This window comes from Aotus nancymaae, unplaced genomic scaffold, assembly GCF_030222135.1.
Source record: "Aotus nancymaae isolate 86718 unplaced genomic scaffold, 86718_ANA_hifiasm-v0.15.2.pri h1tg000036l, whole genome shotgun sequence".
Classification (NCBI taxonomy): domain Eukaryota; kingdom Metazoa; phylum Chordata; class Mammalia; order Primates; family Aotidae; genus Aotus; species Aotus nancymaae.
In genome coordinates, this window is record NW_026988450.1 from 46,477,496 (window position 1) to 46,501,454 (window position 23,959).

A 23,959-nucleotide genomic window follows, 5' to 3' on the forward strand; every position below is an offset into this window, starting at 1 on the left:
GTGCTGGGATTACAGGTGCAAGTCATTGCACCCAACCTTCACATTGTAGTTTTGATGACAAATTATTATTGTTGGGGTTCAGGGCTCCCCTCAGAAGACGTTTCTCCAAGGTTCTTGGTCTCTTGCTTTCTCAAGAATGAGAGAGGGGACCAGGTGTGCTTGCAAAGTAAATACCAGACCCCAAACAGTGTTGCAGAAAAGTGATTTTATTTAGTAGAGAAAGAGAAAAAGAGAAGAGAGAGAACTTCCATGAGAGAGAGAGAGAGAGAGAGAGAGAGTGTGTGTGTGTGTGTGTGTGTGTGTGTGTGTGTGTGAGAGAGAGAGAGACAGAGAGAGAGTGTGTGGAAGGAGATCCAAACATGGAGTCTGAAGGGGTGAGGAAGAAGGGGACTTTTAACCTGGGAGGAACCCTCACCTTCACCTTCTCTAAGACCCCTGGCCAGTGAAAGGGGTTCCTTAGAACTTCTGCTGGAGTGATTGACTTTTCTTACAGTGCCTGGGAAAATTAAAACAAACCATTAAATCTCCTGGATGGAGAGAGATGGGAGGGGGGCATGATGCTGGGAAGTTCTTGCCCTTAAAACTACACCCCCTTGTGGATCCGGAAAGAGAACACCTTCCCTCATTAGTAGTGGTAGTAGTATTTTGAGACAGTCTCATTCTGTCACCCAGGCTGGAGTGCAGTGGCGTGATCTTGGCTCACTGCAACCTCTGCTTCCCGGGTTCAAATGATTCTCGTGCCTCAGCCTCCTGAGAGTAGCTAGGACTACAAGTGCACCACCATGCCCAGCTAATTTTTGTATTTTTTCTTTTTTTTTTTTTTGAGATGAAATCTTGCTCTGTCACCTAGACTGGAGCACAATGGCGCGGTCTCGGCTTACTGCGACCTCCCCCTCCTGGATTCAAGCGATTCTCTTGCCTCAGCCTCCCAGGTAACTGGGACTATAGGCATGTATCACCACACCTGGCTAATTTTTATATTTTTAGTAGAGATGGAGTTTGACTGTATTGGTCAGGCTGGTCTGGAATTCCTGACCTCGTAATCCTCCTACCTCGGCCTCCCAAAGTGCTGGGACAGGCCTTAATTTTTGTATTTTTAGTAGAATGTGGTTTCACCATGTTGGCCAGAGTGGTCTCAAACTCCTGACCTCAAGTTACCTGCCCACCTCAGCTTCTCAAGTGCTGAGATTACAGGCATGAGCCACCACGTCTGGAGTGTTTTGTGTTTTAGGACAAAGTCTGGCTCTATTGCCCAGGCTGGAGTGCAGTGGTGCAGTCTTGGCTCACTGCAATCTCTGCTTCCTGGGTTCAAGTGATTCTCGTGTCTCAGCCTCCCAAGTACCTGGGATTACAGGTATGTCCCACTGCACCTGACCTAGGTTTTTTTTGTTTTGTTTTGTTTTTTTGAGATGGAGGCCTCACTTTATTTCCCAGGCTGGAGTGCAGCGGTGCAATCACGCCTCATTGCAACTTTGACCTCTCAGGCTCAAGCAGTTTTCCCACCTCAGCCTCCCAAGTAGCTGGGATCACAGGCACATACCACTATACCCAGCTATTTTTTTAAAATTATTATTTGCAGAGACAGGGTCTTATTTGTTGCCCAGGATGGTCTCGAACTCCTGGGTTCAAGTGATCCACCTGCCTTGGCCTCCCAAAGTGCTGGGATTACAGGCATGAGCCACTGTGCCTGGTTGATACTTTTTTTTTTTTTTTTTTTTTTTTTGTAGAGATGGAGTTTCACCATGTTGGCCAGGATGCTCTTGATCTCTTGACCTTGTGATCCTCCTGCCTTGGCCTCCCAGAGTGCTGGGATTACAGGTGTTAGCCACTTCGCCTGGCCTGGTTGGTACTTTTTTTTTTTTAGACAGAGTCTCGCCCTGTCGCCAGGCGCCAGGGTGGAGTGCAGTGGCATGATCTCGGATCACTTCAGCCTCTGCCTCCCAGGTTCAAGCGATTCTCCTGCCTGAGCCTCCCGAGTAGCTGGGACTACAGGCGCCTGCCACCACACCCAGCTAATTTTTGTATTTTTACAGAGTTTCACCATATTGGCCAGGCTGGTCTCAAACTCCTGACCTTGTGATCCTCCCGACTCAGCGTCCCAAAATGCTAGTTACAGGCATGAGCCACTATACCCGGCTGGAGTTTTTCTTAACAGTCAATTCTTTTTATTTTTTTGAGACAAGGTCTCACTTTGTCACCCAGGCTGAAGTGCAGTGGTACCATCTCCATTCACTACATCCTTGATCTCCTGGGCTCCAGGACCCTCCCACCCCAGCTCCTCAAGCAGCTGGGACTATAGGTGCAAGCCACCACGACCATATATATTTTTTATAGATACGGAGTTTCACCATGTTGCCCAGGCTGTTTTCAAACTCCTGAGCTTTAAATGATCCACCTGCCTTGGCCTCCCAGTGTGGCTGGTGTGAGCCACTCTGCCCCGCCTAACAGTCAATTTTTATTTTCTTTTTTGAGACGAAGTCTCACTCTGTAGCCCAGGCTGCAGTGCAGTGGCATCATCTTGGCTCACTGTAACCTCTGCCTCCCTAGTCCAAGCGATTCCCCTGCCTCAGCCTCCTGAGCAGCTGGGATTACAGGCATGTGCCACCATACCCGGCTGTTTTATACAGGGTTTCACCATGTTGACCAGGCTGGTCTCAGACTCCTGATATCAGGTGATCTGCCCACCTCAGCCTCCCAAAGTTCTGGGATTATAGGCGGGAGGCACCATGCCCGGCATAACAATTAGTCACTTAATCTGGTATCTTAAAATTGTGCTGAAATTTTTCCCTCTCAAGATGTTTAGGTTTGTTACTTTCTGGTGTTAATAATGTCACCTCAGGAATCATAAAAAGGATATGACAGATTTGAAAATAACTAGAAACTCTAGAATGAAAAAAATACTGTTGTTAGTAACATAACAGAATTTGTTTTCACTCTAAATAGAATATCCCATTTATTATCTTCCTTGCTAGATAACAGGCTGCCTTGAGGGCATTGCCATAATATATATTTGTTGCTTAATACTCTGAACAACTGAATGAATGAATGAGGTAATGAATGTTATAGCATTTATTCTAAATTTTACTTGGCTATTGATGTATGTTTCTCCCACTGGACTACTAATGTTGGGCACAGGGACCATGTCTTTTTTTTTTTTTTAACCATTTTTCTGTTCACCAAAAAAAGAAAGATACAGCTTTCTGCCAGCACTCATTTAATTTTACATAAACACACCCTATGAGGCTTAAGCACATCTGCGTGATTTTCATTGTGAAAATAAAATATAAAACCTGTTCTTGGAATTATTTCTAAACAGGATATCAGTATTGTCTTTCAGAAAAATCAGATTGTTCAAATGTATCTTTGGCCAACAATTGTTCAAGAATGATGTTAATATCACCCATAGGGATGCTGTGTTTTCTAGGATTTGACACTTTCAGTGATAGAGAATTATTGTATTTTATAAACAGAAATAACACTACTAAAAACTGAATGCTGTAAACAGAATGTTTTTTGCTTCCCAAACTGATATACTAGAGCAATGTGAAAATAATAATAAAAGCAAGATATTTTGTGGCAAAGTTATCTCAGGACAAATGCTGCAGCTGTAAGGGCTGCTGGCAAGTATTCTTGGGACAAATGGGAAAGGAGTTGAGAGTTGGGGATCTTGCTCTGTTGCCTAGGCTGGGGAGCAGTGGCACCGTCATAGGTCACTGCAGTCTTGAACTCATGGGCTCAAGCATTAACTCTCACCTCAGCCTCCCAAGTAGCTGGGACTATGAGCACACACCACCAAACCTGGCTAATTTTTTTAATTTTTTTTATTTTTATGTTTTTTGGTGAGACGGAGTCTCCCCCTGTTGCCTAGGCTGGAGTGCAATGGCGCAATCTCACCTCACCGCAGCCTCTGCCTCCTGGGTGCAAACGATTCTCCTGCCTCAGCCTCCTGAGTAGCTGGGATTACAGGCGCTTGCCATCATGCCTAGCTAATTTTTGTATTTTTAGTAAAGATGAGGTTTCGCCATGTTAGCCAGGTTACTCTCGAACTCCTGAGCTCAGGTGACCTACCTGCTTCAGCCTCCCAAAGTGCTGGGTTTACAGGAGTGAGCCACTGTGCCCTGGAATTACAACTTCTTATACTGTGCTTTTCATTTAACGTGATTCTGTGAATATTTTCTTGTCATTAATATTTTTCGGAATAATGATTTTAATGCTTGTATAAGATTTTGTTACTTGGCTTTAATATTTAGCTATTCTACTTTTGTTTCAAGTTTTCATTAAAGTTTGCAGTGATTATTTTTGGATACAACCTGTGTACATTTCTGATCATGTTTAATTACTGTATCTGTGGGTTTTAAGGTTCTTTTTTTTTTTTTCTTGAGATGGAGTTTCGCTCTTCTCGCCCAGGCTAGAGTGCAATGGTGTGATCTTGGCTCACCACAACCTCCGCCTCCCTTGTTCAAGCGATTCTCCTGCCTCAGCCTCCTGAGTATCTGGGACTACAGGTGCTTGCCCCCACTAATTTTGTATTTTTGTAGAGACGGAGTTTCTCCATGTTGGTCAGGCTGGTCTGGAACTCCCAACCTCAGGTGATCCACCACCTCAGCTTCCCAAAGTGCTGGGATTACAGGTGTGACCCACTGTGCCTGGCCTTAAGGATCTTTTATTGAGGCTTTTAAAAAGGAGAGCTGGCCGGGCGCGGTGGCTCACGCCTGTAATCCCAGCACTTTGGGAGGCCAAGGCAGGTGGATCACGAGGTCAAGAGATCGAGACCATCCTGGTCAACATGGTGAAACCCCGTCTCTACTAAAAATACAAAAAATTAGCTGGGCATGGTGGCGCATGCCTGTAATCCCAGCTACTCAGGAGGCTGAGGCAGGAGAATTGCCTGAACCCAGGAGGCGGAGGTTGCGGTGAGCCAAGATCGCGCCATCGCACTCCAGCCTGGGTAACAAAAGCGAAACTCTGTCTCTAAAAAAAAAATAAATAAAAATAAATAAATAAAAAGGAGAGCTGACAATTACATTTTCAGTTGTTTAGATTCAAGCTGCAAGTCTCTTATTTGGGATCTGATAGATGACTTACGGGGTGAAAAGCACTTTGTATTCCTGGAGCATTTTTAGGAGCCTAACACTACTTAAGAAATTGGACAGAAATTGGATTTATTTACTTGTAGAAGTAATAGTTGTTAAGAACAATGAAAAATAGGTGATATCACAGGAACAGTTTATAAATAGAACAGGAACAGTTTGTACTGGACACAACAAAACAGACAAAGAAAGCCCAAATATAAGTGAGCATTAACTGAATTAGAGCATAAGTATGTCTTCTCTTTTGCATTTAGATTAGCTGTGGTCATTACGTAATGTGCTCCTGGCAAGCCTGAGAGGTCATCTTGGTTCTCATTTGTGGTGATGTTTTGTTCTTGGTTAGAATGGATGATTGGGTCATTGCTGCTTTCTCTCTTTCAGGAAGTTCTTCTTACCCAATGTTGTTGGAGCTTTGACTCCTGTTTGACCTTTTCCATCTGTCTGGGTTTGGTAGCTACCATGGCTAATCCTACCCTAACCCCTTTGCACAGACATAGGTCCTCTTGGCTCCCCATTTTCTATTCACATCATCTATGGTGTGCCAGAGTCCCATCTAGCAATTGAGGTTTTATATACTACAGTAGCTACATGGTGGCGCACAGACCTTCTTCCATTAGGAAAATTCCATGCTGATTGAAAGCCACGATGGTGAGTCATTTGTGATGTGTGATGAGCTTACCTCTCATATCTTTGTTTTGTCTGTGTCTCCTCTAACTGGACTGTCTCACAAGAAACCAGGATATCTGGAAGGGGACTTATCCTCCCCCACAAGAGAAGCATCACAGGGCTTGAGGTCCAGAGTGGGTGATAATAGTTTCTACATCATTTATGACCCCAGCAGGCATAGGACCCAAGACCCACTCTGGAGTAAGGGGGACACACCGAGCTGGCAGCCAGAACTCTTTTGTCAGATACCATGTGATGTGTTACAGAGACGGAGCAGGAGAGGGCAGAAAGGCATGTAAGTATCTGACAACATCAGGCTGTCAGAACTCCGGTAGCAAACAGAAAAACAGGGCACACATGAATACCACAGGGTGAATACAAAGAGGAAGATTAGAGGCCAGATGGATAAGCTAAAAATAGGATTATTCGGACATTCTGCAAGTACTTTCAGCACAGTGTATCTAAAATCGACGTTGTCATCGTCCTTTCACTGACCTTCCCTATTTCTGATAATGACAAGATGCATCCTGTCACCAGGCTTGAATTCTCAGGTCTTCTTTGCTTCCCTTTCCATGTTCTTTGCATCTAGTCAGTTACTGTATCTCTAGTAATTCTACGTCCCATGTGGAAAGGTCTTGGGGTTCCAACCTTGGCTCTCTCTCCCACACACAGGCCCTAAGATAAAGTCACTAAACCTTTCCAGCTAACGTGGAAGATGATCATTTCACAGGATTGTCATGAGAATTAGAGATGAAATGCCCTGTTACTTCTTAGCCAGACTATTGTAGGTGTTTCCAGAGTCAAAGGACAAAATTACAACAATTTTAGTTTAAAGATTTTTTTTTTTTTTAAATAAAGATGGAGTTTCACCATGATGGCCAGGCTGGTCTTGAACTCCTGACCTCAGGTGATCCACCCACCTCAGCCTCCCAGAGTGCTAGGATTACAGGCGTGAACCACCGCGCCCGGCCTAGTTTAAAGATCTTAATTGGCTTTCTAGAATTAGGTAACACTTCATCCTATAAAATAGAGTATCCCATGAGCTAAGCAGAGGAGCTTGGCTTTATAGACAGAAATAGGCTGAAGAAACCAGAAACAAAGAACTAAAAGCAGATGGGTTGTGTCAAAGGGACTTTTCTTGTAAGGCAGGGGCAGGGAGACAGAACAATACAAAAATAACTGATAGTTAGCAGTGTTGTAACCCAGCGAGGGGGAAATCACCACTGAGACAAAGACTAGGCCAAATAACAGGGTCTTTATTCCTGGCGGCCACAGAGGGGGAAATCACCACTGAGACAAAGACTAGGCCAAATAACAGGGTCTTTATTCCTGGCGGCCACAGAGGACTCGTGTCTCTCTAACCTGTCTCTCTTCTTTTTTTTTTTTTTTGAGACGGAGTTTCACTCTTGTTACCCAGGCTGGAGTGCAATGGCGCAATCTCGGCTCACTGCAACCTCCGCCTCCTGGGTTCAGGCAATTCTCCTGCCTCAGCCTCCTGAGTAGCTGGATTACAGGCATGCGCCACCATGCCCAGCTAATTTTTTGTATTTTTAGTAGAGACGGGGCTTCACCATGTTGACCAGGATGGGCTCGGATCTCTTGACCTCGTGATCCACCCGCCTCGGCCTCCCAAAGTGCCGGGATTACAGGCGTGAGCCACTGCCCCCGGCCCTAACCCGTCTCTCTAACCCGTGGCCCCGAAAGGAGGGTGTCAAGACCTTTTATGCCTGTAAACCACCTCCTCAGTGGGAGTGGGGGCGAGGGCTTCAGACATTCCGAGGGCCAGCGGACTTTGGACATTCCTATTGTTACTTAAGTAGTTCACAGAAGTCAAGATAAGCATTAGTTTACACATTGTCTGGGTAGGGTGGGAAGTTACTTATTACAAGTCTTAGTTTTTCTTAAAATGGCACAGGGGCCAAAATAGCATTGGTTTGGACTGTTTGCCTGTCACATTAGGGTTACAGAGAGCAGTTTCAACAGAAAGCTGAGGTATGTTGAGGTATGCAGTTTATGGAGCAATTTCCATGTCACAGCATCAGGTGACTTCAGGTTGTCATCAGCCTGAGCACGGGTGAGCGCATTTTGGTTTGGATTCTAGTCTGTTGGGGCCTTTTGTGCAGGAGCTCAGTCTGCAACTGTGGCCACGTATAATTTTTTATTTAACACCACATTGGATTCCTGCATCTAATTTAGCCTTCCCACTTCGACCAGTTTGATCTTTCTAATAACAGCTCTGATCAGGTCATATCCTTCTTTAAAAACCTTTATGGCATTGTCATTATTAGAATTCCTCTGCTGGTTTCGAGGCCTCTTCACCTAGCCCTGTCCTACATTTCCGATTCCATCCTCTACATTTCCTTTCATTCCCCCTCACCCGGGTGTTCCAGCCACATTGAACTTGTCTTCAGGACATGCCCTTATCTCAGTGGCATTGCTCATACTTGAAATTGTTCTTTTCCGCACCTTTCAGGCTCCAAATCTTCATCTTTCGAGTTCCTGTTCGATTGCTACTGTAAGGCTTGAATGAAGCAACTGAGATTTAAATGAGGCAACTGAGGCCAGTTATTGGAATAAAGAAATTTAATTAGCTCCTGGGCCAGGTTCTATGGTCCGACAGGAGGGGCCGGAGAAGTCGCGCTTCTCTTTTTGGGGCGTGGGGTTTTATAGGGAGTAGAAGTGGCTGATTGACTATGGGGGAAACAAAGACAAGGTAGTTCTATTGGGTATTAAAAGACTGGGGACGGGCGAGGTGAACAAAGCGGGGGCATTTCCATTGGGTATGAAGGGAGTGAGCACGGACGAGGGGCTGGCCGAGGACGTATGGGGGAGCTACCATAGGGCAGGTTCTTGGCGGGCCTTTTCAAAATTTCTGGCGGGTGCAGGGCTGAGATTGGAATGCAGAAATGGGCAAGGGGAGCCTGCGTGGAGAGGGCAAATGCTGAGCAATGTGCTCAGAATGATGACGTAGTTTTTAGGCGAGGAGAGAGAAGGGCGTGTCCATTCGGCTTCCAAGGAGGCACCGGCCTTACAGCTACCATCTCTGTTGCAGGTCCCTGCAACCCCTGACTGTACCTCTCCTTAACTTCCCCGATTCTTTCTCTGAGCTCTTGTCATACTCACTGCTTTATGCTTTGTGTTTTTTGGGTGCCGGAGGTATTTAATTTCATGTTCTGAGTCTTGGGGAGTTCTTCCTACAGGCAATTAGTAACTGTATATGATGAGTAGACCCCACAGGGGAAGAATAACAAGCTGATTAAGAGTTGACAGGTCCCTAGGGACTGAGAGTACAGGAAAGCAGGACTGAGAGTACACTGGCTGTAGAAGATCTAGAAAACTAGTAAACAAAAGCATTAATATGGTTCTTGTTAAGGTGTGAAGAGGTAAGATAATTAATTTGAGGGGCTATTGTATGCCAGTCTAGGTATTTTATGTATATTCGGTCATTTGAACTCTGGCCAGATGACATTCTTCCCTTCTGTAATAACATCCATTGACTTCTTGTTACATTTAGAATAAAATACAAAAGACCTGGCCAGTTGGTGGCCTCCATAAGTAGCCCTACAGGATCCCAGACTGACACTGCACTCTACCGCAGCAGCTTTCCGTTTGCTCTGACCAACTCCTTACTCCGCTCCCCTTTAAAGCTTTTTGCTCATGAATCCCAAATTTATGTTTTTTCATTTCAACTTTAAAACCCTACCCCATTCTGATGACAATAATGGAGTGCATTGCCCTTGTGTGGTTCTTTATACTTTTTCAAAGCACATTTTTCTTATTTCATTTGATCTTATTTCAGTTCACAATTTTCCACATACCTTTTCTAGAGTATAGAAGAGTTGGGTGCAGTGGCTCACACCTGTAATCCCAGCACTTTGGGAGTCTGAGGCGGGCGGATCACTTGAGGTCAGGAGTTTTAGACCAGCCTGGCTGACTTGGTGAAACCCTGTCTCTACTAAAAATAAAAAAAAAATTAGCCAGGCTTAGTGGCAAGTGCGTGTAATCCCAGCTACAGGTGCCCACTGAGGCTGGAGAATCGCTTGAACCAGGGAGTGGAGGTTGCGGTGAGCTGAGCTTGTGCCACTGCACTCCAGCTTGGGTGACAGTGTGAGACTCCATCTCAAAAAAAAAAAAGGGGTATAGAGGGATTGAAATGCCAAGAAAACTCGGCAGTTTATCAAATAACATCTTTGCCAAACATCATAATGCCAGTTGTGGGACTTCCTTGGAGTTGTTACGAAAAGTTTTCTCCAAATAGAGTTTTGTTAATCATACTCTTTAAGATGTGCTATAAAATTTCTTAGATCTTTGGAGAGAAATAAACTGTTATAATAATTACTGTGGAGATGTTACTGGAAAGGGGTCCTGATCCAGATCCCAAGAGACGGTTTTTGGACCTCATGCAAGAAATAATTCCGTTGGAGTCCATAGAGTAAAGTGAATGTAAGTTTGTTAAGTAAAGAAACAAAAGAATGGCTACTCCATAGGCAGAGCAGTAGCTTGGGCTGCTCAACTGATAATACCGTAATTATTTATTGATCAAATGCTAAACAAGGGGTGGGTTATTCATGAGTTTTCCAGGAAAAGGGTGGGCAATTCCCAGAAATGAGAGTTCCTCCCCCTTTCAGACCATGTATGGGTAACTCCCTAATATTGCCATGGCGTTTGTAGACTGTCATGGTGCCGGTGGGAGTGTCTTTTAGCATGCGTGCTAATGTATTATAGTTAGTGCATACTGAGCAGTGAGGACAACCAGCGCTCACTTTTGTCTCCATCTTGGTTTTGTTGGGTTCTGGCCGACGCCTTTACCATCAACTGTTTTATCTGCATGGTCTTTGTGACTTGTACCTTGTGCCGACCTCCTATCTTATCCTGTGACTTAGAACGCCTAGCCTCCTGGGAATGCAGCCCAGTGGGCCTTAGCCTCATTTTACCAAGCCCCTATTCATAATGGAGTCGCTTTGGTTCAGATGCCTCTGACAGAGAGGGTACCTTTTCGCTATATACTCTTTTTGTACCTTCAGAAATTTGGTTAAACACATGCTTGTAGTATCTGTTTGAATTAGTTATATGTATATGTAAATGCCGGAAAGTTGCTGTTCTCATTATAATTTTTTCAAAAAACAGTCAGCTTGTATTTGACAATTTGGAAAATACAGGAAGAAAAAAGTTATTCCAGCTGGGTGTGGTGGCTCACCCCTGTAATCCCAGCACTTTGGGAGGCTGAGGTGTGTGGATCACAAGGTCAGGAGTTCAAGACCAGCCTGACCTAGATGGTGAAACCCTGTCTTTACTAAAAATACAAAAATTAGCTGGGCGCAGTGGCAGTCACCTGTAATCTCAGCTACTCGGGAGGCTGAGGCAGGAGAATCGCTTGAACCGGAGGGTAGAGGTTGCAGTGAGCCGAGGTTGTTCCACTGCACTCCAGCCTGGGCCACAGAGTAAGACTCTGTCTCCAAAAAAAAAAAAAGAGATTACTCCAAATCCTACAATAATTCTGAAACAACAAATTGGGATTGTCATTAAAAATGAACTTTTTTTTTTTTTTTTTGAGACAGGGTCTCGCTCTGTCACCAAGGCTGGAGGGCAATGGCACAGTCTCGGCTCGCTGGAACCTCCGACTCCCAGGTTGAAGTGATTCTCCTGCCTAAGCCTTACTAGTAGCTGGGATTACAAGCGCCCACCACCACACCCAGCGAATTTGCATTTTTAGTAGAGACAAGGTTTCACCATGTTGCCTAGGCTGGTCTGGAACTCCTGAGCTGAAGTGATCCACCCACCTTGGCCTCCCAAAGTGGTGGGATTACAGGTGTGAGCCTCCGTGCCCGGCCAAAAATAAACTCTTGAGTGGATGTTCTGTAAAACATTTACACTTCCTATAAACAGGTATTTCTAAATATGTGGATTTTTGTTTATTTGTTTTTGAGGAAAGATCTTACTGTGTTACACAGGTTAGAGTGCAGTGGCACATCAGCTTACTGTAGCCTCAAACTCCTGGGCTCAAGTGATCCTCCCACCTCAGCCTCCCGAGTAGCTGGGACTACAGGCATGTGCCACCATATCTGGCTCATTTTTTCTGTTTGTTGAGATGGAGTCTTATTATGTTGCCTAGGCTTGTCTTGAGCTCCTGGGCTCAAGTGATCTTCCCTGGGATTACAGGCATATGCCACCATGCCCGGCTAATTTTTTGTATTTTTAGTAGAGACGGGGTTTCAGTATCTTGGCCAGGTTGGTCTTGAACTCCTGACCTCGTGATCCACCTGCCTCAGCCTCCCAAAGTGCTGGGATTACAGGTGTGAGCCACCACGCCTGGCCAACACCTTGTCTCTTAACAAACAACAACCCACTCTTAGCTGATGCCACTCACTTAAACTCTGTGATCCTTGCTACCCCAGCCCCATCAAAGTTGATACGCTGTGTATTATTCAGCAATGACAGGAAGAATAAAGGAAATAGAAATGAAGAGGTAGGTAGGATGGTCAGTGTTTTGCAGTTGTTTGGGTGTGCAGGATGAAGATGGTAAACTCAGATGATGAAGTTTCATGTATGGACAGGAGACTTGTAGAGATTAGGCTTTGGAACTAGATTCCTGGATTCAAATCCCATCTCTACAGCTTGGTAGCTGTTTGTTCCTGGGCAGCGTTTTTAAACCTCTGAGCCTCAGTTTGCTATGTATAAATGGGAATAATTTAGTACCCACTTCATTAGGTTATTGCGGGGCTTTAGAGAAATTCCACATAAAACACTTAGCTTAGTGCCTGAATGTTTTTTATTAATTATTAATAGCAAGGCCACTTTTTAAGCTAGAGAACAAACAAGGAGGAGCAGAGGTAGGAGATGTTAAAGATGATTCTCATTTAGAGGAGCTGAGTTTAAAGTAGCCAAGGGCAGTATCCAGAAGACAGAAGTTGGCCTGGCCTGGAAAGGGAATTACTTGGGCTGTTGCGGGAGTGATGATGCTGGATCCACTATGTAGCTTTGCATTCATTCTCTGAAACTGCTTCCTAGATGGCTTCAAAGGTCCCAAAGCTCCACTGGTTTGAACCTGTGAAAAATGTTTGATGAACTGAGACAAAGTAACTTGGAGGTTACTCACCTTTAGCTCCAGACCGTAGTTGACTAACTGGAAAGTTTTTGTGCTTTTTCCAACCACTGGCGCCAGGGCTGCTGCCTGTGTGTGTGTGTGTTCCCTGCTCTGTGGTGCCTGGGCCAGGGGAGAACGAGGTAAAATCCCGCTGTTGTGTTCACTCCAAGCCTTGTGCGCTTGGCTGCAACTGAATGGGCTGGCAGGATTTCTGCCTTGGGAATGTTTGTCTGCTCCCTCCATGGGTGCGGCTTAGTGTTGAGAGTCAAGCCACTGAGGAAGTTGCCTGTGACCAACCTGACTCCATGTGGTCAGTGTAATTTTCTTTGATAAGGACCGCATCCTAGAGTTAAATTCTTTTTTTTTCTTAATGCAGATCATCAATGCCGTGGTACTGTTGATTTTATTGAGTGCCCTGGCTGATCCGGATCAGTATCACTTTTCAAGTTCTGAACTGGGCGGTGACTTTGAGTTCATGGACGATGCCAGTAAGTAGTAGATATTTTGGTATTTTCAAGGACAGGGAATCTGACTCCAGTACTTCCTATTAAATTACAAATATTGACTCGTGAGCCCATTTGAGCTGATATGTAACTTCCTGTCATCACAAATCAACAAATACTTGTGTGTGTCCCATGTTCTGACTGTCTTCTAGGTGCAAGAGTCTAAATAAGATCTTTTTTCCTCTCATGTTAACTTACTCATTTAAAAAACTATTGCATTGTCTTAGACTTTCTACCATGGGCCTTTTGGCCTTTTGTGAGAGGAAGAGGTATAAATGGCAGGAAGGAAGTTGAAAAGCTCGTGCTTATCTCCTTGTGTCTTCTATTATGTTTCAGTATTTATGTCTATTCTAGGAGGTGATTCTTTCCCATTCTAGAAATGATGTTGCAGATTATTTGGGAGAATTTAGGATGTTTTTCCAGTGAATGGAAATACGTACAGGGGTGTGGATGTGGGGTAAGTAGGGAGAAAGCTAGGCTCCCAGCTTCAAGATCACTGCAGCCTAATCATTTTATAATCATAAGCATGCTGAGTCCATGGCAAAGGAGAGGGGCAGTGCTGTGCATAATCTCAAACAGAAGATAGTACAGATTTATTTCTCATTGGCTTTGGACAACTTCAAATGAGTTTTTCATAAAAAGTGTTGGAACAAATAAGAGGGGAGAGAGAGAGTGGCTCAGCACGCAGTTTTAGAGCTAGATAGGAAGCATTCGAAAGACATGGTGAGGGCTCTGTTTCTCCAAGTGAGAAAAAGCTGTTCAGTGGTTTTAACTAAATGCATGAACTGATGTGTGCATTTAAGATCCCTTTTGTTGCTGAGTGGAGGGTGCATTTGGGGGACTGTGTGTGTGAGCACAGAGGCTGGGAGAGTGGTGTTGGGGATACCACATAGGCTGCACTGGGGATAGAGAACAGGGAGGGATTTGGCAGAATTTGCTGGTTTGGGCAGTGAAGGAAACGGAGTAATCAAAGATAACTCTGCTTTCCAGCTTGAGGCGATGACCTGCGTCTTTACTTAGCTGAGAAAGTCAGGAGTCAGGAGGTGGAAACAGACCTGGGGGGCAAAACTAGACTTTAATTTCAGTAACTAGCTGAGCACAGTTGTTAGGGATTGATAGGTTTGGGTGGTTTTATTTTAAATAAGATGGGAATCTTTGAAGACTTTTATTACAGCTTTAAGTCACACATGAGTTTATAAAATAGAAGCTAGACACCTGTGTATCTATAAAATAATACCTAATCATTATTTATATAATTTAGAGGACGAGATGACCAAACATTAAAAAATACTTGTAAACCAATATCCCTTTCTCTATTTTGAAATAATCTCTTAATATAAAGTTTTTATTAACTTTATACTAGTTTATTTATAAAATGTCTTTGAGTAGAGACTGAAAGTATTCAAACAGTGGATCCACTACTGATTGCCTTTTTAAAAAATTTTTCTTTTTAATCTTTTGGCAGACATGTGCATTGCTATTGCGATTTCTCTTCTCATGATTCTGATATGTGCTATGGCTATTTATGGAGCATACAAGGTAAGCAGCTTGCAGTAAGATGCTGGCCTTTTCCTCGGTCTCTTACTTGTTTCATCTGTGCTGCTATCTATAGTAAGAAAGAAGTGACTTTCCAGCTTTCTGTAAGAATCTCTGAATAATGTTTAAATCTCTCATTTGTATTAGATGGTACTAGGAAAAGCAGTAAAATCAGTATTATAATTCTGGAAATGTTTTTTGTTTGTTTGTTTTTGTTTTTTTGGGGGGGGGGCAGACTCTGTCGCACAGGCTGGAGTGGAGTAGCAGAATCTCAGCTCACTGCAACCTCCGCCTCCCAGGTTCAAGCTATTCTCCCACCTCAGCCTCTAGAGTAGCTGGGACTACAGGTGCGCACCACCACACCTTGCTGATTTTTGTGGGTTTTGGTAGAGACCTGATTTTGCCATTTTGGCCGGGATGGTCTTGAACTCCTGACCTCAAGTGATCCACCCACCTCAGTGTCCCAAAATGCTGGGATTACTGGTGTGAACCACACTGCACCCCACCTCCTGGAATTGTTCATTGAAGCTTGTTTGTTGACTGCTTATATTTGGCATAGCAGTTTCCACCATGACCTGGTTTAATGAATTTCAATTTTTCCTTTTCCTTTCAGATTAATAAAATATTTCTTTGAATTTAACGAAATAATATTTTATAATATTGAACACATTAACTTTCTGTTTTCTGTTCTTTTTAGCAACACGCAGCCTGGATTATCCCATTCTTCTGTTACCAGATCTTTGATTTTGCCCTGAACACCTTGGTTGCAATCACTGTGCTTGTTTATCCAAACTCCATTCAGGAATACATACGACAACTGGTATGTGGGCCTCTTACTTACTGCTTCTTTTCGTTAGGGAAAGCTGGTTAAGTAAGGAATGTAGCGTTATAGAGAGACACAGACATTAATTTCAGGATTTTTAGCTTGCAGCTGAGTTACTGATAGAATTATTTATTTATTTAGTGATTTATTTTTTAGATGGGGTCTTGCTCTTGCCACCCAGACTGGAGTACAGTGACGCGATCTCGGCTCACTGCGACCTCTGTCTCCTGGGTTTGAACAATTCTCCTGTCTCAGCCTCCCAAGAGGCTGGAATTACGGGCATGCACTAACATACCTGGCCAATTTTGTATTTTTAGTAGAGATGGGGTTTCTCCATGGTGGTCAGGCTGGTCTCAAACTCTTGACCTCAGGTGATCCACCCACTTCAGCCTTCCAAAATGCTGGGATTACAGGCCTGAGCTACTTTGCCTGGCCTGATAAGAAATTTTTGAGGGCCGGGGTTATTATTGGTGGCGGTGATGGTGGTATTTGATGTGCCTACCTAAATTATAGTCTAGTTACTAAGAATCTTGTTTGGTAAAATGTAATTTTCTCAGTTATCAACAAAGGATAGCTTTTTGCCTCTGCTAGTGTATTGAAAGTGGAACTCTGCTCAAAAACAAATGAACAAAATAATTAGCTGGGAGAGGTGGCACATACCTGTTATCCCAGCTACTCAGGAGGCTGAAGTGGGAGAATTGCTTGAACCTGGGAGGTGGAGGGTGCAGTGAACCAAGATCACGCCATTGCGCTCCAGCCTGAGCACTAGAGCGAGGCCTCATCTTAAAAGAAAAAGAAAAAGAAAAATCGAAAGAAAGTGGAACTCTGCTTTATACTAGTTCCCAAATTCGTTTGACCCTAGAATCCCGTCTTTCCCAAGCATTATTTTGGGACTAGTTTATGGTTAAATGTCCTTTGTGACCATATGAGTGAATATTAGTGGCTGGGTATTAAGAAACTTATAGTGGTTATGAGGTTAGAATACCTCTATAACTTTATTTATTTTTTTTGAGACAGGGTCTCTATTACCCAGACTGTAGTACAGTGGCGTTATTTTCTCGCACTGCAGTGTTGACCTCCCAGGCTCACGTGATCCTAGCATCTCAACCTCTTGAGTACCTGGCACTACAAGCATGCACCACCATGCCCAACTGAATTTTTTTTTTTTTTTTTAATGTTTTGTAGAGATGGGGTTTCGCCATCTTGTCCAGACTTGCCTCAAACTCCTGGACTTAAGTGATCCTCCAGCCTTGGCCTCCCAAAATGCTGGCATTATAGGTGTGAGTCACTGTACCAAGCCAACTTTATTTTTATTTTTTATTTTTTTATTTTTTGAGGTGGAATCTCACTCTGTCACCCAGGTTGGAGTGCAGTGGCGCAAGCTCAGCTCACTGCACCTTCCTCCTCTCGAGTTCAAGTGATTGTCCTGCCTCAGCCTCCTGAGGAGCTGTGACTACAGGCACGTGCCACCATGCCTGGCTGATTTTTTGTATCTTTATTAGAGACAGGGTTTCACTGTTAGCCAGGCTGGTCTCGAACTCCTGACCGCAGGTGATCCCCCCACCTCAGCCTCCCAAAGTGCTGGGACTACAAGTGTGAGCCACTGTGCCTGCCCTAATTTTATTTTATTTTATTTTTTGAGGTGAAGTCTTGCTCTGTTACCCAGGCTGGAGTGCAGTGGGTGCAGTTGATCTCAGCTCATTGCACCCTCTGCCTCCCTGGTTCAAGTGATTCTCCTGTGTCAGCCTCCCAGGTAGCTGGGATTACAGGCACCCGCTACCATGCCTGGCTAATTTTTCTATTTTTAGTGGAGACGGGGTTTCACCATCTTGGCCAGGCTGGTCTGAAACTTTTAGCCTCAAGGGATCCACCCGCATCAGCCTCTGAAGAGTGCTGGGATTTCAGGTGCTGGGTACTATATACCCAGCTAATTTTTGTATATTTATTAGAGATAGGGTTTTACCATGTTGGCCAGGCTGGTCTTGACCTCTTGCCCTCAAGGGATCCACCTGCATTAGCCTCCCAAAGTGCTAGTATTACAGGTGTGAACCACCACTCCCAGCCACATACTTGCATTTTAATCTCTTCTAAAAATTAGGCACAGTGCTGTGGCTAATGCCTGTAATCTCAGCACTTTGGGAGGCCGAAGTTGGTGGATCCCTTGAGACAGAAATTTGAGACCAGCCTGGCCAACATGGTGGAAGGCCATCTCTACTAAAAACACAAATTTAGTCGGGCGTGGCAGTACAGGTCTGTAGTCCAACCCAGGAGAATCATTGGAACCCGGGAGGTGGAGGTTGTAGTGAGCCGAGATTGTACCACTGCACGTCAGCCTAGGTGACAGAGTGAGACTCTATCTCAAAAAAAAAAAAAAAAAAAATTTAGACACAGGAACAGTGTGACTTCTCAACAATACCAAGTTATTTTATTCTGTTTTTCGGGGGTGGGGGACAGGGTCTCATTCTGTCACCCAGTCTGGTATGCAGCGGTGTGACCTAGGCTTACCGCAACCTCAGTCTTTTTTTTCTTTCTTTTTTTTTTTTTTGAGACGGAGTTTTGCTCTTGTTGCCCAGGCTGGAGTTCAGTGACGGGATCTCAGCTCACTGCAACTTCTGCCTCCCAGGTTTAAGTAAGTGTTTCTCCTGCCAATGCCTCCTGAATAGTTGGGAATACAGGCGCCCACTACCACGCCCCGCTATCTTTTATATTTTTTTAGTAGAGATGGGGTTTTGCCATGTTGGCCAGGCTGGTCTCAAAATCCTGATCTCAGGTAATTGCCTGCCTCAGCCTCCCAAGTGCTGAGATTACAGACGTGAGCCACCATGCCTGGCTTGCAACCTCAATCTTCTGGGCTCAATTGATCCTCCCACCTTAGCCTCCCAGTGGTTTGGACTACAGACATGTGCCGCCATGCCTGGCTAATTTGTATTTTCAGTACAGATGGGGTTTCTCTATGTTGCCTAGGCTGGTCTCAAACTCCTATACTCAAGCAGTCTGCCTGCCTCAGTCTCCCAAAGTGCTGAAATTACAGGTGTGAGCCACTATGCTCAGCCTATTTATTTATTTATTTGAGGTGGATTCTCTCTGTTGCCCAGGCTGGAGTGCTGTGGTGCAGTCTCAGCTCACTGCAACCTCCACCTCCCAAGTTCAAGCAATTCCCCTGCTTCAGCATCCGAAGTATCTGGGAGTATAGGTGCCTGCCACCATGTCTGGCTAATTTTTTTATTTTTAGTAGAGACGGGGTTTTCACCAGATTGGCCAGGCTCTCGAATTCCTGACTTTGTGATCCACTCACCTCGGCCTCCCAAAGCGCTGGAATTTCAGGCGTGAGCCACTGCACCCAGCCTTTAATTCTTAATAAAAGAATAAAATTGCACGATCTGATCACAAAGATTGTCAATTTTATTTCTTAGATATTTTGTCCTAAGTGAAAGGAGACTGTGAAAAGCATTGGGTGGTGTTCACCCTGGTGAGCAGGAGCCAAGCACAGGAGTCATGGGCTTTCTCCGTGTTCTTCCTCAACATTGGAAACAACTTTGTTTTGGAATCTTGCTCATGAGGAATCCAAACACATAGTATTGAATGGTGAAGAAGAGATAAAAGATGAGATAGCACAGTAGGCTGCCTTCCCATTCACTTCCCTAGGCCAGCGATGTAGGCGTTGATCAATGCTGTGTGAGTGTTTTGTGGGGAAAGTCTGGCAACTCCCTCTAACCATAGTAGCAGACTTTGATCCTCCTAAAAAGGTTCCCTTTGACCTGGTGTTGTGGTCAGATGGTAGGCTTAATTCCCCCACCCTCACTGCCCCGGAAGTACTTGCTAGTTATAAGAGAATATACGGTCTTGAAGGAAGTACCATCAACAAAAATGCTCTTTGCAAAGAAAACAGCATTTTAATAGGTTTCTGTCCCTTGCCCTGCGTACACCCTTTAGAATGGTTCAGAACTAGGCTGGGCACGGTGGCTCATGCCTATAATCCCAGCACTTTGGGAGTCTGAGGTGGGTGGATCTTTTGAGGTCAGGAGTTCAAAACCAGCTTGACCAACCTGATGAAACCCCATCTCTACTAAAAATAGAAAAAAATTACCCATGTGTGGGGGTGATGCATGTAGTCCCACTTACTCGGGAGGCTGAGGCAAGAAAATCACTCAAACCCAGGAGACAGAGGTTGCTGGGAGCTAAGATTTTGCCACTGCACTCTAGCCTGGGCTACAGAATAAAACTCCATCTCAAAAAGAAAGTATAGATGAGACCCAGACAGACAGCAGCTCAAGCCAAACAGAATTCTTAAGTATTTGGAAGCTTCTGTATCCAAATCTTTTTTTTTTTTTCATTTTTTATTTTTTATTTTTATTTATTTATTTATTTATTTTAAAGATGGGGTTTCACCATGTTGGCCAGGCTGGTCTTGAACTCCTGACCTCAGGTGATCCACCCACCTTGGCCTCCCAAAGTGCTAGGATTACGGGCGTGAGCCACCGCGCCCAGCCCAAATCTTTTTTATTTTTTTCTTTTTCCTGAGACATGGTCTAGCTCTGTCATCTAGGCAGCTGGAGTGCAGTGGCATAATCTCGGCTCACTTCAACCTCTGCCACAGAGGCTCAAGTGATTTGCTCACCTCAGCCTCCCAACTTGCTGAGCTGGGTGAGAGAGAGAAACTCCATCTCAAAAAAAAAAAAAAAGAAAAGAAAAACAAAGGAAAAAAGCTCCCTGGATATACAAAATGTCCTTGGATCCAGACTGGTTACTTCTAACTTGTATGTGGTAGGAGGGCAGAGTCATGCTGGAACTTTTGTACTGGTCCTAAATAATAGCTGTCTGCTTTAATCCACTGCTTTCTGATAAGCATGTCTGAATTGCTGCCCAAGGAATACTCTCTGGAATGATGAAAGAGATTTGCTAATGAGGCCTTTTTCTTTTGCAGCCTCCTAATTTTCCCTACAGAGATGATGTCATGTCAGTGAATCCTACCTGTTTGGTCCTTATTATTCTTCTGTGTATTAGCATTATCTTGACTTTCAAGGTAAGCATGAAGATTTTACTTATAGTCTAAAAACACTAAGTGTATTCCTGAATGCCAAAGAAGTAAACAAACTTTGGTCAGTTTATTGTCTTTCTTTGGACATCCAAATTGCTCTTTGATTTCCTAAAATTACAGTTCTTTATGTCTACATTAGAGGAAAGCACTAACCCAAATTCCACAGCTTGATCAAGGAGTCCAAAATATATTTGGACAGAGATAAGTTAACATAATGTTATACATTACACAGTATATAATACTGCAACATCCATTATAAGATCTGTGTAACAGATATTCTTTTGTAATTCTTTTGCTAAAGTGTAATATTTTCTGAACATTGCTCTGTCTCAATCCATTATATGAATATCATCATTTAATAAATTACCTGTTGTTGAACATTGAGACATTTTTTACTTTTTTACTTAATAGGGCTGCAGTGAATATATTTAAGTACAACCATATATTTATGCATCTATTTCCTCAGGTAAATTTCTTAAAATCAGGGTATTGATGATTGGAAAGCCTTTGATAGGTTGTCAAATTGATGCCCCCCAAAGTTAAATGACTTCTACTTCCAGCAGGAGTGTGTCAGTTCTTTTTCATCTTGGTCAGTCTGTTTGTAAAAACATCATGATAACTTGTGCTTTTGAGCTACTAAAAGGTAGAAAACTCCCTGGTTCTTTATACTTTGAACTATTGTCTCCTTTTCTTGTTTCTTTTTTATTTTTTGTGAGGCAGGGTCTCTCCTTGTAGCCTAGACTGCCTCCTGCCTTGGTCTCCCAGAGTTTTGGGATTACAGGTGTGAGCCACTGCGATGAGCCTACTTTGAATTTTTAAATCTCAGTGCCTTTCATTGTCTTAATTTTGGCATAAAATTACCTCATTCTTCAAAAATCATTCCTCAGTAAATGTTGGAAAGCTGCATTAAGGCAGAAAATTCATATAGGTACTATGATGAAAAGGAGTAGAAAGAAAATGGTTCATTGGAAATCATTTGGCCAGGTGAGATGGCTCACACGTGTGATGGCAACACTTTGGGAGACTGAAGAGAGAGGATCCCTTGAGTCCAGTATGTGAGGCTGTAGTGTGCTACGACAGCGGCACTCCAGCCCAAGTAACAGTGAGACCCCATTTTGTTTTTTTTGTTTTTTTGAGACAGAGTCTATTGTCCAGGTTGCCCAGGCTGGAGTGCAACAACCTCTGCCTCCAGTGTTCAATCGATTCTCCTTCCTCAACCTGCCAAGTAGCTGGGATTACAGGCATGCCTGGCTCATTACTATATTTTCATAAGAGATGGGGTTTCACTGTGTTGGCCAGGGTGGTCTCGAACTCCTGGGCTCAAGTGATCCACCCACCTCGGGCTCTGAAAATGCTGGGATTACAGGTGTGAGCCACCGTACCCAACTCCTTTATTTTATTGCTGTTAATACCACATTGTATAGATGGTGCCACATTTTGTCTATCCATTCATCAGCTGAGGGACATTTGGGTTGCTTCTGCTTTTTGACGTTTATGAATCATGCTACTGTGAACATTCAAGCTTTGTGTGGATGTATATTTTAATTTTCTTGGGTATATAATATATATGTATATATTTTATACACACACATACACACAATATATATATATATAAAACAACATGACCTAGCAATTCCACTCCTAGGTATTACATATATACATATATATGTATATGTAATATATATACACACATATATACACACACACACATACATATAGATGTATATATATTATATATATTACATATTATATATGTATATATATTAACATATATACATATATATGTGTGTATATATATGTATATATATGTGTGTGTATATATGTATATATATGTGTGTGTATATATATGTGTGTTTATATGTATATATATGTATGTGTATATATGTAATACCTAGGAGTGGAATTGCTAGGTCATGTTGTAACTCTGTTTAACCTTTTGAGGAACTGCCAGACTTTTCCACAGTGGCTACAAGTATTTTACATTCTCATAAGCAATTTATTTCCTGGATTTTAGCAATCTGGTTTCTCTATGTGTTTAAACTTCTTTTAATGAGAGAATTTTAATGTTAAGGGATTATGATAATGCAATTACAAATGATGAAATGAAAGTACAGAGTTCATAGCTTAAGCATCTCCCGTGAACTCATGTTTTATTTCTAAGCAGTGTTTATTTTGGTAATTATTTTTAAGTATCTTTGTCGGATATTTCATTAATAAAAGGGAAATGTTTTAGTGAATTTTATTGACTGAGATAAATTTATATGCTATGAAATTTTAAAAACAAAAATTGGTTGTGTAATAAAATTGCAGATAATCATGTAGAATAAAAATTTCCAAAGAAGCGGTTAAAGTATGGTGATAAATGGATTAATACATTCGATGGTTCTGTGAATTCAGGAGCAATAAATGATAGTTGTGTGCTCGTTCTTTCCAGACACCTAGTCTTAGAAATTTCTTGTTCAACTCTCAACCCCTCTCCCTGCCACCTTCCCGCAGTACCACCCGGACACCCCCATTGGTGTGATAGAATACGGCTCCGGTAGCACAGTGCCAGGAAGTTACTATACCCAACATTTGTACTTTTAAGGACTTTGGTTTAGTAGCGTTGTTATAGTATGTGAATTTATTGCTTATGTCAATAAAAGTTTTATAATATGGGTTTATCTGTGTGGTATTTGAAATTACCTGCAGTTTGAAAATTCAAAATCTGATGATCACTCCTCATTTTCAGGGTTACTTGATTAGCTGTGTTTGGAACTGCTACCGATACATCAATGGCAGGAACTCCTCCGATGTCCTGGTTTACGTTACCAGCAATGACAATACGGTAGGTATGATGTCACTTACGGTAGAGATCTCGCCCACACCTCTACTGTATGATGATCTTTAAATGTTTCTAGTGTCTGCTATATTTTCATTGTTATTGAGACATACTCATGAGCTGCTTAGTTATCAAAAGATTCATCTTCGTTATCAAAACATTCATTTAACTTTAAAGTGAAATGAAATGTATTTTGTTTTTCTTACAAGACATTAACATGTAGGTGGCTCAACTCTGGTTTATTTTAAAACATATTACAGATAGATAGTATAGGTACCTTACCATAATTATGTATCTTAAACTTGCATTATTAAACCATGGTATATAATTCTAGATATAACTTCTGCATTGTATGACATTATGTTACCTCACTTTGTATGTGAAGATAAACTGAGATG

The 23,959-nt window shown here is 43.0% G+C and overlaps 1 protein-coding gene across 1 annotated transcript in view; it reads left to right on the forward strand.

Moving 5' to 3' along the window:
* Positions 1 to 23,959, forward strand: part of LOC105727816 (lysosomal-associated transmembrane protein 4B) — a 60,343-nt gene that overhangs the window by 17,603 nt on the left and 18,781 nt on the right. Inside the window, exons 2-6 of the mRNA XM_064384433.1 lie at positions 13,217 to 13,328; positions 14,809 to 14,882; positions 15,577 to 15,699; positions 20,627 to 20,725; positions 23,472 to 23,567. Of these exons, the coding sequence (XP_064240503.1) occupies positions 13,217 to 13,328; positions 14,809 to 14,882; positions 15,577 to 15,699; positions 20,627 to 20,725; positions 23,472 to 23,567 (504 nt within the window). The remainder of the gene's footprint in view (positions 1 to 13,216; positions 13,329 to 14,808; positions 14,883 to 15,576; positions 15,700 to 20,626; positions 20,726 to 23,471; positions 23,568 to 23,959) is intronic.